At 39.3% G+C, this 15,757-nt stretch overlaps 1 protein-coding gene across 1 annotated transcript; it reads right to left on the minus strand.

Annotated features, from left to right (window-relative positions):
- Positions 1-3,561: 3,561 nt before the first annotated feature.
- Positions 3,562-14,827, minus strand: LOC145130027 (uncharacterized). Its single transcript, XM_079064883.1, has 3 exons — positions 14,231-14,827; positions 13,851-13,877; positions 3,562-4,023 (listed from the first exon to the last, which is right to left on the minus strand). Exons 1-3 carry the CDS (start codon positions 14,825-14,827, stop codon positions 3,562-3,564), a joined length of 1,086 nt encoding a protein of 361 aa, XP_078921009.1.
- Positions 14,828-15,757: the final 930 nt, after the last annotated feature.

Below are 15,757 nucleotides of genomic sequence, written 5' to 3' on the forward strand. Positions count from 1 at the left end.
TTCCAAAGAACGAAAATATCACGGAAGAACCTCGCAAAAAGAGAAAAATGAACCGTACAGAAAAAGGAGGTCTCCATATAAAGAACGAGCCATTTCCTTGAAGACAAAGTTAACATCTGATGAAGAAATTCTCGGTGAATGGCTCTTCAACTTACAAGGAAGTGAATAGTAAGTTATTCATATGTGTTTAACACTTATAAAAAATCACATTAATTAATCAGATGTTCAAAATTAGTTAATCACATGTGATTATCAAGCATAATCACATATGATTAAAATTTGTTAAGTATACTTTTTCAACAGTTATCAATCACATGTGATTATAATTATGAATATAATAATCACATTAAAACATACTTGTTAAACATGCATCAATCACATGTGATTACTAAACATGATCACATATGATTAAAAATTTTGTTAAGTATAATTTTTTAACATTAATCAATCACATGTGATTAAAGTTATGAATATAATAATCACATTAAACATACTTGTTAAACATTGATTAATAATATGTGATTACCAAACATAATCACATATGATTAAAAGTTTTGTTAAGTATACTTTTCAACATGGATAAATCACATGTGATTACACTTATGAATATAACGATATAAACTAACAAAATGATTTTTTATATTTACAGTAAGCAAGTGTTGTTTACAGAAAACAAACGAGAAGTTTTCTGATATGTGTTTGAAAGCTTATATCCAGGAGAATCTCTATTTTTCGACGTTATAGACTCATGGGCTGAATTGCTAAATTACAATGAGAAGGATAAAGACTTAAAAAATTCTCCATATAGAGTATTCGTTTCTGTCCAACTCACAGTAAAGTTAAACATATGTGATTCTAATACTAAATTAATAAAAGTTGTTTAAATACATATATCATAATATATTGAATCACACATGATTCACCATTTAGACAAAGTACATTGAGGATGAGTCAATTCCAAAACCAACAAAAGATGAGAAGAAGAAAAAGATAGATAAACAAATGAAGGAAAAATGGAACCCGAAGCTAAGGAAAAGACGATAACAAATACAATCTATTCAGGAAATACCTTATAGATTGGTTAAATGGAGAAGAAGAAAAAACACAAATGAAAAATGTTGATCTTGAAAGTTTTTTTTTTAAAAAAAATCTTATTATTCTTATTATAGTGTATATCCTTTCTAAATATGACAATACATATTTAAATGCATATATTTTTCCCTGTTTTCCGTGAAGAACACATGTTTGTATTTGTTTTTAATATCAAAAATGCAAACATTGTGATACTGGAAAACAACATCTCAGGAGCAACAATCAAAGATAAGTACATGCATGTACTCAAAAACCTGGTAAGTAATCACATGTGATTATGTAAAACAATCACATATGATTGAATACAATACTTACAATAAAATGTGATAAAAAAAATCAAATGTGATTATATAAAACAATAACATGTGATTTAATAAAAAATATGAATAAACATTTGTAAATCACATGTGATTATACGTTTGAATTCAAGCATAAAACATTATTTCATGCTTGTAATCACATGTGATTATGCAAATTATTTTTAATAACATCTGATTGTATAAATATAAATAACATTTTTTATATGTTTAATTTTATGTGACTAACTTTATATTCTTTTTAATTTTCAGAAAAATACTTCTTGAGATATCTCCATGAGATCAATCATCCAAGATGTCATGCCCTTCAAGACCCAAATATCAAACCACAAATACAACATCTGATATGTAAAACTAAAAATAACAAAAGAGATTGTGGAGTATTTGTGATGAGATATATGGAAACATATATGGGTCAAACATAATACAAAATTGGATTTCCAAAAGAAGGAGTTCAAGATGCATTGCTCGATTGGGTGTGAACCAGATATGCTTACACATTGATAAATCCTAAAATTAATTTCTTGAAGTATGATATCATGGAGCTTGCTCATGAGTACAACAAACAAGATAAAAAGAAGAGAGAAAGCGATCAAAGAAAAGATTGTGCAGAAACCCATAAAAGGTTGAAGGACTGCCAATGAGGATGATTGAAGGCAAAGTGGTGAAGGGGAAGATGAAGATGCAAGTGCTAAAGGTGAAGATGTAAGTGGTGAATGTTGAAAGTGAAGATGGAAATGGTGAAGCTTAAAGGACTGTCTGTCAAAGGATAATTTGATTGTTGGTTTATTTAGACAATGTTTACTTTTTAATTAGATGAATGCTTGCTACTTTATTAAGACAATGTTTAGGTTTTGATTAGATAAATGTTTGAACATATATATATATATATATATATATATATATATATATATATATGATATCATGGATATGTAACGCTTAATATGGATAAGTAGTTTATTACTTTACAAAACAATCTCTATTTTTTTGTTTAACTGTAAATTAATGTTTAGATAATGTTTCATTTTAAATCATATATGATTTTGATATTTCTAACAGTTATAAAATGCCTTGTTCTTTCTACAATACGATGTGATATCGACAATCACATGTGATTACTTATATAATCACATATGATTTAGACAAACACATGCCATTAGCACAATATATATTAAATCACATATGATTATAAACATTTTTTTATAATACATTTATATTGAATAACTTAAACATAATTTATATATCAATCACATATGTGATTAAACATATAAACATGAATATAAACACATGTGATTAGAAAAATTATACAAAGACATATAAACTCTTGTATAATCCTTTTATTTGCACAATGGCATGTGATTATGAATGTAATCACATATTATTTGGAAAATCATGTGTGATTATATTAATAATCATTTACGAAAAAATTAACATATGATTAATTTTCATTTATTATGAATAATGTATGATTTATACATCAATCACATGTGATTACAAACATAAACATAATTTGAATAATCAATCACATATGATTATACATATAAAAGAAAAAACGCAATAGTATAATATGTCATTAAACATATAAACATTAATATAAACACATGCCATTAGAAAAATTATAAAAATACATATAAACTCTTGTATAATCATTTATTTGCACAATGGCATGTGATTATGAATGTAATCACATATTATTTGGAAAATTATGTGTGATTATATTCATAATCATTTATGAAAGAATTAACATATGATTTCGACAAACACATGTGATTAAAAGATTCTTGATCAGAAATATTTAAATCAGAAAGAATCGCATATGATTAATTTACATATATTAGGAACAATGTATGATTTATACATCAACCACATGTAATTACAAACATAAACATAGTTTGAAAACTCAATCACATATGATTAACATATGTAATATAGAGAAACAGATTAAATCAAAGACACTCACATATGATTATCACTTGTTATGAAAATTGAAAACAAACTCAAATATGATTATTATCAATTGTTATGAACATATAATGCTTAAAAAATACAAAACTAATAATCAAAAAATAAATCTCATAAAAATCAAATATGATTATGACTTTAAAAAAATAATATATGATTATCACTTGTTATGAAAATTTTATGCTATACATCATTTCTGAGACACAAATCCGTTTGGACAAGTACGGCTGTTGTACGGTTCTCTTTTACCACACACTGAGCATTTTCTGGTCTTCTTTTGAACTTTCATAATTGATTTTTCAACTTCACCAATAAGCCTTTTCTTTCTACATCCTTTATTGTGTTGAACATCTGGAACAAAAATCTCAGCCTCTTCAAGTATAGTAAAGTTATAAAGTCTCTCAATGACATCAAAATTTGTAATAGGCACTTCATTTGAAGAATTACTTTTCACATCATTCAACAAAAGTTGTGTTTTTTCAGCCAAAGACGGTAGCTTCTGCTTATCATCGCTCACAATATCTAAAGCAGACTCAATATTGAAAAATACTTCATTGACCACTTTAGTAACATCTGCATCCTCTTCATCAAAACGATCTATTGATAGTTCATAATTTGAAGATATTACATCATTTCTCCATCGCTTAAGAATCTATTTATCCGGAATTTCATCAAAAAAAGTTCATCAATATTCTGAAAGCATGTCTAAGTATACCGAAATGATTAAAATGTCCGTGTAACATCCCAAAATCCAAGACCAAAAATTTTATTTTTAATTTAATAATTCATAAAACAGATTATTAAAAACATCATTGTGTTATCCCATATCATAAAACCATAAGTCATTTGTCTCAAACAAGTCATGATAATGTCAGAGTACAAATCCCAAGAACATCATAATGCGGAAAATAGTGGTGTGATGCGCTATAGTCATGCCGGCTCCTTTCCCTTCGAAGAAGAGGTACTTGAAACCAAAACTATAAACCGTAAGCACGAAGCTTAGTGAGTTCCCCCATCATGCCACATACCATACAATAAACCTACTATCAAGCATATCTGGGTCCCCGACCTACCCTGATGAGAATACCGAGGTGCTCAACCTACCCCTGTTAGGCATACCGGGGTGCCCAACCTACCCCTGTCAGACATACCGCGGTGTCCGACCTACCCCTGTCAGGCATATCCGGGTGCCCGACCTACCCTCCGGTTTATCTCAACCGGTTACAGGGACTATTTCACCCCTACCCCTACCACTACCACATAATAACATATCATAAACATACTGCTAGGAAAATATATGGGTATTGTCTACCCCTCTGGTCTCTTTCAACCGGTAACCGGGGACTATTTCACCCCTCCTACCTCTATCACATAATATCATAGCATCCCCAGCACATAAAGCATAATAGATAGTAGCATACCAAACAATTATCACAAAGACAATCGTCTCAACTATAAAAAACTACTAGTGGGCCGGCATTGGTGCCTTCGACCCACTTCTACCGGAAGGTAACTCACCTCAAATGTTGTGAAGTAGCTGAACTGTCCTCGGCTCTAAAATCTGCCCCACTCAAACTCCTACACATAAAGATTTCCTTTAGTTACCCCCTTTTCATACTCATAACCCCTTAAGGGTCAACTTTGGTCAAAGTCAAAGTCAAGGTCAACACCCTGGTCAAAGTCAACATCTGGTCAAAGTCAACGTTTCGAGTTGACTCAACTTGCCGAGTTGACCCATCAACTCGTCGAGTTCCATAAATCCGAAAACTCTGAACTCGCGATCCAACTCGTCAAGTTCTTTCACAACTCGTCGGGTTCCTCCTATCCATGGTATCGGGACTTTCCCATTCTACTCTTCGAGTCATCCTTGAACTCGTCGAGTTTTCCCTTTTACAGAATCGGTACATTTCAACCCAACTCGTCAACCTCCTCTATGGACTCGACGAGTTCTTTAGTCTGTTCAGCCATCTTAATAGATTAAGCTCCTATCCTTCAGATCTGGACTCCACACTTCTTCTACACACTGAAAATGTCCTTTTAAGGGTAAAGTTTCCAACTTTAACTGTTAATAGCTTCCTTTAATGGGTTTAGCTCAAACCCTAATTCTTCAAGATCTAGATCTTGATCCAAAAGCCATATATACTTCGGACTAAGGGATACAAACTGAGATCTAGAACCTAGACATCATTTGAACATGTAAAGTTTCTACCTTTATCTCCATGCATGGCCTTTTGGGGCTTACAAGGCCGAAATGACATCTTAGAGCTTGCATGGGGGCTCCAATGGCCATAAAGTTTGCACCTGTATGTCATAACAGCCCTTCAAGGTCCTAGATCTGGAAGTACACATACTTGGGACGTCCATTTCCCAAAAGCTAACATTCTTGGACCAAAAACCCCCATAAAAGTGAAATGAAGAGATCTAAGAAATCATTGAGCAAGTTTGAGACTTGCTTACCGAAAATGCTATAAATAGAGTGAAGTTTCTGGATCTACTCTCTTCTTCTTGAGTCCTTTAGCTTCCTTTTCTTCCACAAGCTTCAAAAGCACAAGTTTTCTCTCAAAAAGGTCTCAGAAGCTCACACAAGGCTCTAGGGTTTCGTGGCTAGGGTTTTGGGACTTGGAGGCTGTAAATGAGGCTAGCCTTTAGGGTTTAATGTGTTTAAATAGGGTGCAAAACCCTGAAATTAGGGTTTCACTCTGCCAGCCCTACTCGTCGAGTTGGGGCTCTTAACTCGTCGAGTAGGTTTCTTAACCGGGCGTTACAAATCTTCCCCACTTATTTTAGACTTCGTCCTCGAAGTTTGCTGTGTCTGGAAATAGCTCAGGGTAGTGCTCCCTCATCTCGTCCTCCGGCTCCCACGTCCATTCTGAGCCCTTGCGGTGCTGCCATTGCACCTTCACCAACTCTTCCCTCTTGTTCCTCAGATCCTTCGTCTTCCTATCGAGGATGGCTACTGGTCGCTCGATGTAGTTCATACTGTCATCCACCTGAATATCCTCTAGAGGCACCACTGCAAAGTCATCTACCAAGCACTTCCGTAGCCGGGAGACATGAAAGGTATTGTGGATCTGACTAAGCTCGGCTGGCAGATCCAGCCTATACGCTACCTTGCCCACCCAGGCTATAACCCTGAAAGGTCTGATATACCTGTGGCCTAGCTTGCCCCATTTTCTGAAGCGGATGACACCTTTCCAAAGTGACACCTTCAGAAGGACCATAGACCCGACCTGGAACTCCAGGTCCGATCGGCGTCTGTCGACGTAGCTCTTCTACCGACTCTGGGTCGTCTGGAGTCTACTCCTGACCTGCTGGATCCTCTCTGTCGTCTTGAGTACCACTTCGGTACTCCCCATGACTCTCTGCCCAACCTCACCCCAGCATATCGGGGTCCTGCACTTCCTCTCATATAACATCTCGAAGGGAGGACGGTAGATGCTGGCGTGGTAGCTATTATTATAAGAAAACTCTGCCAAGGGAAGGTAGGTATCCCAGCTACCACCGAAGTCTAAGACACACGCTCGCAACATATCCTCCAAAGTCTGGATGGTCCACTCTATTTGACCATCCGTCTGCGGGTGAAAATCAGTGCTAAAGTGCAGACGAGTACCCAAATCGTCATGAAATTTCTTCCAGAATCTGGAAGTAAACCATACGTCTCGATCAGAAATCACGGAGACTGGCACTCCGTGTCGAGCTACTACCTTTCTGATGTAGATGTCGGCCAACTTCTCGGCCGAAATGCTCTCCTGGATCGGAATGAAATGGGTACTCTTGGTCAATCGATCCACGATGACCCAAATCGAATCCACTCCTCGTGAGGTCCTGGGAAGCTTTGTGAAGAAATCCATAGTAATATCCTCCCATTTCCACACAGGGATATCCAACGGCTGCGTCTTGTCGTGAGGTTTCTGGTGTTCGGCCTTGACCTTCCTGCAGGTCAGGCATCTCTCGACGTACCAAGCTACATCCCGCTTCATGAAGGGCCACCACTAATCAGGGCGAAGATCTTTGTACATCTTCGTTGCCCCAGGATTGATGGAAAATCTGGACTTGTGCACCTCCTCCACCAGGATCTAGCGCACACCGCCTGCGTACGGAACCCACACTCCACGGTGAAGTGTCAACAGCCCGCGGCTATCATAGTCGAAGGAGGAAAATTGTCCCACGATACGCTCACTCTTTCGATGTTCCTCCTTCATAGCCTCCTGTTGGGCCGCCCGGATCTTCTCCAGAAGCGGAGTCACTATTGTCATCCTCAGACAGATATCTCTAATCGGGGTTGCGAATGCCTTGCGGCTAAGTGCATCGGCCACAACATTGCCCTTCCCCGGGTGGTAGAGGATCTCACAGTAGTAATCCTTCACCACATCTAACCATCGGCGCTGCCTCATGTTCAGATTTGGCTGATCCATGAGGTACCTCAAGCTCTTGTGATCCGTGTAAATGGTACATCGGACCCCATAGAGGTAGTGTCGCCAAATTCTGAGGGCGAAAATGACCGCCCCCAACTCTAGGTCGTGCGTCGGGTAGTTCGCCTCGTGAGGCTTCAGCTGCCTCGAGGCGTAGGCGATGACGTGCCCCTCTGCATCAATACTGTGCCCAAACCCGAGATGGACGTATCACAGTACACTACAAAATCCTCCACGCCCTCTGGCAGGGCTAAGATCGGCGCCTCGCACAACCTCTGCCTCAACGTCTCGAACGTTGCCTGCTGCTCAGGCCCCCAACGAAATACAACGACCTTCTTCGTCAGTCGGGTCAAGGGTACTGCTATCTTGGAGAAGTCTTGTATGAATCTCCGGTAATAGCCAGCTAACCCGAGGAAACTCCGAATCTCAGATGGAGACTTCGGGACCTCCCATCTCATCACGACCTCCACTTTGGCTAGGTCGACAAATATATCGTTGTGGTTGACAAGGTGCCCCAGAAACTGCACCTCGCGCAACCAGAACTCGTACTTAGAGAACTTGGCGTACAAGCTCTCCCTCCTCATGGTATCCAACACCTCCCGCAAGTGCTCCTCGTGCTACTCCTGCGTCTTGGAGTAAACCAAGATGTCATCAGTAAAGACTATCACAGACCGATCCAGCATCGGTCTGCATAAACGGTTCATGAGGTCCATGAACGCGGCAGGGGAATTGGTGAGCCCAAAGGGTATCACCACGAACTCGTAGTGACCATAGCGAGTCCGAAAAGCAGTCTTCTGTACATCCTCATCTCTGAATCGCATCTAGTGGTAGCCTGAATGCAAATCTATCTTGGAAAACCAAGATGCCCCCTGTAGTTTTTCGAAGAGATCATCAATCCTCGGGAGCGGGTAACGGTTCTTCACAGTTACCTTGTTCAGCTCCCGGTAATCTATACACATCCGATGCGACCCGTCATTCTTCTTCACAAACAGGACCAGGGCTCCCCATGGCGAATTTCTCGGCCTAATGAATCCCTTGTCTAACAGCTCCAACAGCTGTGTAGACAACTCCTGCATCTCGGGAGGAGCCAACCGATATGGTGTCTTGGCTATCGGAGCCGCACCAGGGACTAGGTCGATCCTGAACTTCACCTGTCTCTCCGGAGGTATCCCAGGCAACTCCTTTGGAAATACATCCGGGTACTCTCGCACAACTGGCACATCACTCACGGTCGCCTTACCCGCCTCCCGGGTATCCATAACGTAGGCGACATACCCTGTGCAACCCTGCTGAAGGTAACGCCTAGCCCTCGCTGCTGAACACAAAGTTGTTCCACGTTGCAGCCGCTCGCCCTGAATCATCAACTCTCCCCCACTTGGGGTCCTGACACATACCAACTGCTGCGCAAAGTCGATCACCGCCCCATTAGGCCTCAACCAATCCATGTCGATGATGAACTTGTTCCCACGCAACGGAATGGGAACCAAATCCATGAGGTAACGCTCGCCATACATCCTTAAAACACAATCTTTGTAGACCTCCGATGCCCGGACAGATCGGTCGTCAACAATCTCGGCCTGTAAAGGACAATCCAACCTGCCTGAAGATTCAGAAAACCTCTTGCTAAGTGCAGGAGAGACAAATGATCGGGTAGCCCCCGAGTCAAATAACACATGTACTGGAATGTCGTTCACATGGAACGATCCTAAATAAAACACATAAAACATAGAACATAAATATCATAACCGACATGTAATAAGAGTTAGGGAGAAGAAAACATACCCGTCACCACATTCGGTGCGGCACGCGCCTCCTGGACGGTCAGTTGGAAGGCTTGGCTCCTCACCACTGGAGCCTCTATCTTGCCCTGTCGGCCATCCGTGATCCGCATGGTCACTGGAGCTGGCGCCACCACTGGCGCTCCTGATGTCAGTCTACGGCAGTTGGCCTTTTATGGCCCCTCTGATTTCCATGAAAACAAATCAGGTCTGATGTCTGAATAGTGGGGGTAGGGGATGTACAATCCTTGCTAAAGTGCCCAGCCTTGCCGCACTTGTAGTAGCCCAATCCCCCAGCCCTTCACACTCCCTCATGTGGCCTGCCACATTTCCCACAACGGCTCCGGCCCTGCTGGCCCTTCGACCTCGAGTCGAATCCCTTGGTTTTCTTCCCAGAAACCCCAATCATCTGCCCAGTCTCCGCCTTCCTCTTCCTGAGCTGCTCTACGTCAATCTCCCTCTCCCTCGCCCTGGCTATCACATCCTCCAAGTTCGGACATACCGAGTAGCTGACATGTTTTCGGATGTTAACTCTCAACATGTCGTGGTACCGTGTCTTCCTCATCTCCTCATCCCCTGCATACTGAGGCACCAGTAAGGCCCTTTCCCTGAACTTGGCGCTAATCTCCTCCACCGACTCAGTAGTTTGCCTCATATCCAGAAACTCCCTGGCCAGCTGCTGAAGCTCCACATCCGGCGCAAACTCAGCCCTTAACCTTGTCACAGAGTCTGACCAGGTCATAGCCTCAATGGTTGGGGCTCCCAACGAATCACTGACTGCCTCCCACCAGTCTCTAGCTCTGTTTCTCAAACATCCTGTAGCATACCGGACCTTCGACCCCTCAGGGCAGAAGCTCGTCAACTGTGCAGACTCGATGTATGCAATCCATCTCCTGGCCACAATGGGGTCCTTCACCCTGTGAAAGTCTGGCACACCACATCCCCTGAATTCCTTGAAGGAGAGTGTGCGCGTCCCTGACTGGCTAGACGCCATGTCTCTCCAGAATGCCCTAAGGCGATCCTCCATCAGCTCAATGATCCCTTCCTTGATTGACCCGAAAATCACCGGGGTCGCCTCAAGGATGCCTCTCGTAATCTCAGATGCGATGAACTCACGTAATCCGTCATCAACCGGCTCGAAACCTGCACCCGAACCTGAACCTGAACCTGACCCAGACCCTGAACCTCCTGCTCCGTGACGTGTCACCACCATTCTGAAACAAAACACATAATCATCAGGGTCATACATAACCTCGAGAGGTCTCACACACTCCACAAGTTCCCTGGTTCTATCTCAGCCCTCCTTGACTCGGGTACGAATCCTCTGTTTTCAGTAGTACGGGCCCATACTACCTACCACATCTATTCGTACTTTCCTCAAGGATTTCCTTGACTTCACCAAGCCCCTTTCAGTACTACTGCTCGCTGCACTAATCTCATCCTATGCTCACCCTAGGGTAACCTCCAACCCACTCTCTGCCATCAGCTGCATAAGAAGTCCCTGCTATATATCCTTAACTAGCTCGCGAATACCATTACATATTACTAAGACTAGATAATTCTTCGAATGAGGGGTCCTACCCTACAACGGTTGGACTCAGACAAGAGCTGTGAAATAGGGCTAGACCTAACCTTCTTAAATTATTTAGTCCTTGTAATATGTAACTTAACGTATTCTTTTACTAGTTAATTAAATATAACTAGGACTCCTAAAAACACAAAGCACACAACATTCGGGCATTGAGTAACCCAAAACAAGCATATCCTAATTTGGCTATCATATCTCTGACTAGTTAGTATCATCATGCAGCTCAATCAAGCACATTCAGCAGACATATAAGGCATCTTCCTAGATCCTCAGCCCTAATCTGGCATGCAGATCTCATAATCATATCATATATCATAACAAACATGTATGGGTATCTTGGGGAAAAATTACTTGATCTCGACCGATTGCACGTATCACATACCTTGTCCTTTCTCAAAACTCTTTATTTTAATTTTTAGAAAAATTATTTTCTTGTAAAAATCATTCAAACCCTTGATTTGAGTCCACACACCCCCGAAGGTATGTCCGAATCCCTCAAACCAAGGCTCTGATACCAACTTGTAACATCCCAAAATCCAAGACCAAAAATTTCATTTTTAATTTCATAATTCATAAAACAGATTATTAAAAACATCATTGAGTTATTTCATATCATAAAAACCATAAGTCATATGTCTCAAACAAGTCATGATAATGTGAGAGTACAAATCCCAAGAACATCATAGTACGGAAAATAGTGGTGTGATGCGCTGCAGTCATGCTGACTCCTTTCCCTTCGAAGAAGAGGTACCTGAAACCAAAACTATAAACCGTAAGCACGAAGCTTAGTGAGTTCCCACATCATACCACATACAATACAATAAACATATTGTGAGGCATATCTGGGTGCCCGACCTACCCTACTGAGCATATCGGGGTGCTCAACCTACCCCTGCTAGGCATATCGGGGTGCCCAATCTACTCCTGTCAGACATACCGGGGTGTCCGACCTACCCCTTTCAGGCATATCTGGGTGCCCGACCTACCCTCCGGATTATCTCAACCGGTTACAGGGACTATTTCACCCCTACCCCTACCACTACCACATAATAACATATCATAAACATACTGCTAGGCACAATATATGGGTACTGTCTAGCCCTTCGATCTCTTTCAACCGGTAACCGAGGACTAGTTCACCCCTCCTACCTCTATCACATAATATCATAACATCCCTAGCACATAAAGCATAACAGCTAGTGGCATACCAAACAATTATTACAAAGAAAATCGTCTCAACTATAAACAACTACTAGTGGGCCGGCATTGGTGCCTTCGACCCACTTCTACTGGAAGGTAACTCACCTCAAATGTTGTGAAGTAGCTGAACTATCCTCGGCTCTGAAATCTGCCCCACTCAAACTCCTACACATAAATATTTCCTTTAGTTACCCCCTTTTCATGCTCATAACCCCTTGAGGGTCAATTTTGGTCAAAGTCAAAGTCAAGGTCAACACCCTGGTCAAACTCAACATCTTGTCAAAGTCAACGTTCCGAGTTGACTCAACTCGCCGAGTTGACCCATCAACTCGTCGAGTTCCATAAATCTGAAAACTCTGAACTCGCGATCCAACTCGTCGAGTTCTTTCACAACTCGTCGAGTTCCTCCTATCCATGGTATCGGGACTTTCCCATTCTACTCGTCGAGTCATCCTTGAACTCGTCGAGTTTTCCCTTTAACAGAATCGGGACATTTCAACCCAACTCGTCGAGTTCCTCTATGGACTTGACGAGTTCTTCAGTCTGTTGAGCCATCTTAATAGATTAAGCTCCTATCCTTCAGATCCGGACTCCACACTTCTTCTACACACTGAAAATGTCCTTTTAAGGGTAAAGTTTCCAACTTTACCCGTTAATATCTTCCTTTAATGGGTTTATCTCAAACCCTAATTCTTCAAGATCTAGATCTTGATCCAAAAGCCATATATACTTCGAACTAAGGCATACAAACTGAGATCTAGACCCTAGACATCATTTGAACATGTAAAGTTTCTACCTTTATCTCCATGCATGGCCTTTTGGGGCTTAAAAGGCCAAAATGACATATTAGAGCCTGCATGGGGGCTCTAATGGCCATAAAGTTTGCCTGCATGGGGGCTCCAATGGCCATAAAGTTTGTACATGTATGTCATAGTAGCCCTTCAAGGTCCTAGATCTGGAAGTACACATACTTGGGACGTCCATTTCCCAAAAGCTAACATTCTTGGACCAAAAACCCCCATAAAAATGAAATGAAGAGATCTAAGAAATCATTGAGCAAGTTTGAGACTTGCTTACCGAAAATGCTACAAATAGAGTGAAGTTTCTGGATCTACTCTCTTCTTCTTGAGTCCTTTAGCTTCCTTTTCTTCCACAAGTTTCACAAGCACAAGTTTTCTCTCAAAAAGGTCTCACAAGCGCACACAAGGCTTTTGTGGCTAGGGTTTTGGGACTTGGAGGCTGTAAATGAGGCTAGCCTTTAGGGTTTAATGTGTTTAAATAGGGTGCAAAACCCTGAAATTAGGGTTTCACTCTGCCAGCCCTACTCGTCGAGTTGGGGCTCTCAACTCGTCGAGTAGGTTTCTCAACCCGCGTCCCAAAAATAATTCCTACACGACGAGTTTGGGGCCTCCAACTTGTCGAGTTCTCATATATAAATGAATAATTTTTTTTTAAAATACATACCAGGAACCGGGCGTTACAGTCCACAACTGTATTTCACTTCTTTTTCAGCATATTTTAGTTCCACCTGTAACAATACAAAATCACATATGATTATGCATTAACCATCTGATTGTACATGTACTTATAATCATATATGATTATACATGTACTTATAATCACATGTACTTATAATCACATGTACCTATAATCACATCTGGAGTGGCACGTATTATCACATGTGATTTTAATCACTTATACCTATAATCAAATGTGATCATAATCACATGCGATTTAAAAAAAATTAAAATTTTCTATAATCACATCTAAAACTCATTATCTTTATAATCACATGTGATTATAATCATATGTACCTAAAAACACATTTGATTATAACATTATAATAATATAAAAATAAGGTATAATTAAAAAATAAAATACCTTATACGTTGCTTTTACTTCATGTTTATGGTTCTTGTGCATAACTTTAAAAAGTTCCAATCCATCTCCCTCGCCTAAATCTTTAACATCATAATACCATCCTCCTTTATAAATATCTTTTTGAACTTCAAAAAATAATTTGCTCGTGTAGACGTTTGCTTCATGTTCTTCTATCATACGTGGAGACTTCAAAGAATAATGTGCTCCCTTAGTTTTATGATCAAGTTCACGTTGTGAATATCGTTGTTTTTGAATGGCATTATCGTAATTGTTCATGAAATTTAGAAGGAAATTTTCCGTTTGTGAATATGTATTGAAAAAGGAATTGATACTCTCAGACCATGATGTTGTCTTGATCAACCCACACCTTGGAAAATCACTGAAATATGCAGGTACCCATGCTTCCTTATTTTCAAAAATATCTTTAAACCACCTCTCATCTTCAAGATTAGATTCTTTCATCAACAATTCCCAATTCCACTCAAAAACATCACGCTCAATATACATGTCCCAAACAAGCTTATTGAATCTTTTCTTGAAATTAGGTGCTTTTAAGAAATTACACAGATAGCTGTAATAATCACATGTGATTCGCATGTTAATATTCAAATATAAAGGTAATAATAACATCTCATAACTTAAAATGATTCAATCACATGTTATTATAAACATAAAACAACAAACAATGTGCTTTAATCATATTCAATTAGAATCTGTTACAACAAAATAAAATTTAATAACAAATTGTTTTAAATAATATATGCTTATGATCTGTTAAAATATTAAATGTATTAACCTTTAATGAATATATGACTAAAATCATATGTGATTATAAATCTTTTATATATCTAAATATATTCAATCATATATGATTAACAGAAGCAAAACTATACAAAAAAAATACCTTTTTTGGTAGTTTCTTCATGATATGCCACATGCACAATCTATGCTTTGACTGATAAAAAACCGAATCCACAACTTGCTTTAATGTCGGATATTGATAAGTTAAAACCAGTAATGGTTGTTTATTTGAATGTGCCTTCAAAATTTGTTCAAGTAGCCACTTATACGAATCCACATCCTCAGTGCTTAACAACCCAGCTCCGACAGTAACAGATGATTTATGATGATCAATAACAGTGAATGGAACAAAAACTAATGCATACCTATTTCATATATAACGACATAACCAAAATACAATTAACCATATTTAGAACTTAGAAATAAATTAAAAATAATGATATTAATCACATATGATTAAACAAAAAATCAAATCAGAATGTTTGTTAACAATTAATAAATCACATGTGATTTGAAAAATAATTACATAAACATACTTGTTGATCATTAATCAATCATCACATGTGATTATAACACATAATAACATCAATATGCTTGTTGATAAATAATCAATCACATATGATTATAATAATAATCACATTATAATACATGTTGATCATTCATCAATCGCATATGATTACAATCATAATCACATCAGTATACTTGTTGACAATTAATAAATCACAT

Source organism: Lactuca virosa, chromosome 8 (genome assembly GCF_052849685.1).
Source record: "Lactuca virosa cultivar CGN04683 chromosome 8, Lactuca_virosa_CGN04683_v6, whole genome shotgun sequence".
Taxonomy (NCBI): Eukaryota; Viridiplantae; Streptophyta; class Magnoliopsida; order Asterales; family Asteraceae; genus Lactuca; species Lactuca virosa.

What these genes read in the sequence shown, in the direction of transcription:
- LOC145130027 (XM_079064883.1), bottom strand. Translation starts at nt 14,827, where the DNA reads ATGCGAATCACATGTGATTATTACAGCTATCTGTGTAATTTCTTAAAA. An exon ending in AAGTAAAAGCAACGTATAAG is followed by an intron (nt 13,878 to 14,230) that starts GTATTTTATTTT and finishes GTATTGTTACAG; the next exon opens with GTGGAACTAAAATATGCTGA. An exon ending in TAAAATATGCTGAAAAAGAA is followed by an intron (nt 4,024 to 13,850) that starts GTGAAATACAGT and finishes CCGGATAAATAG; the next exon opens with ATTCTTAAGCGATGGAGAAA.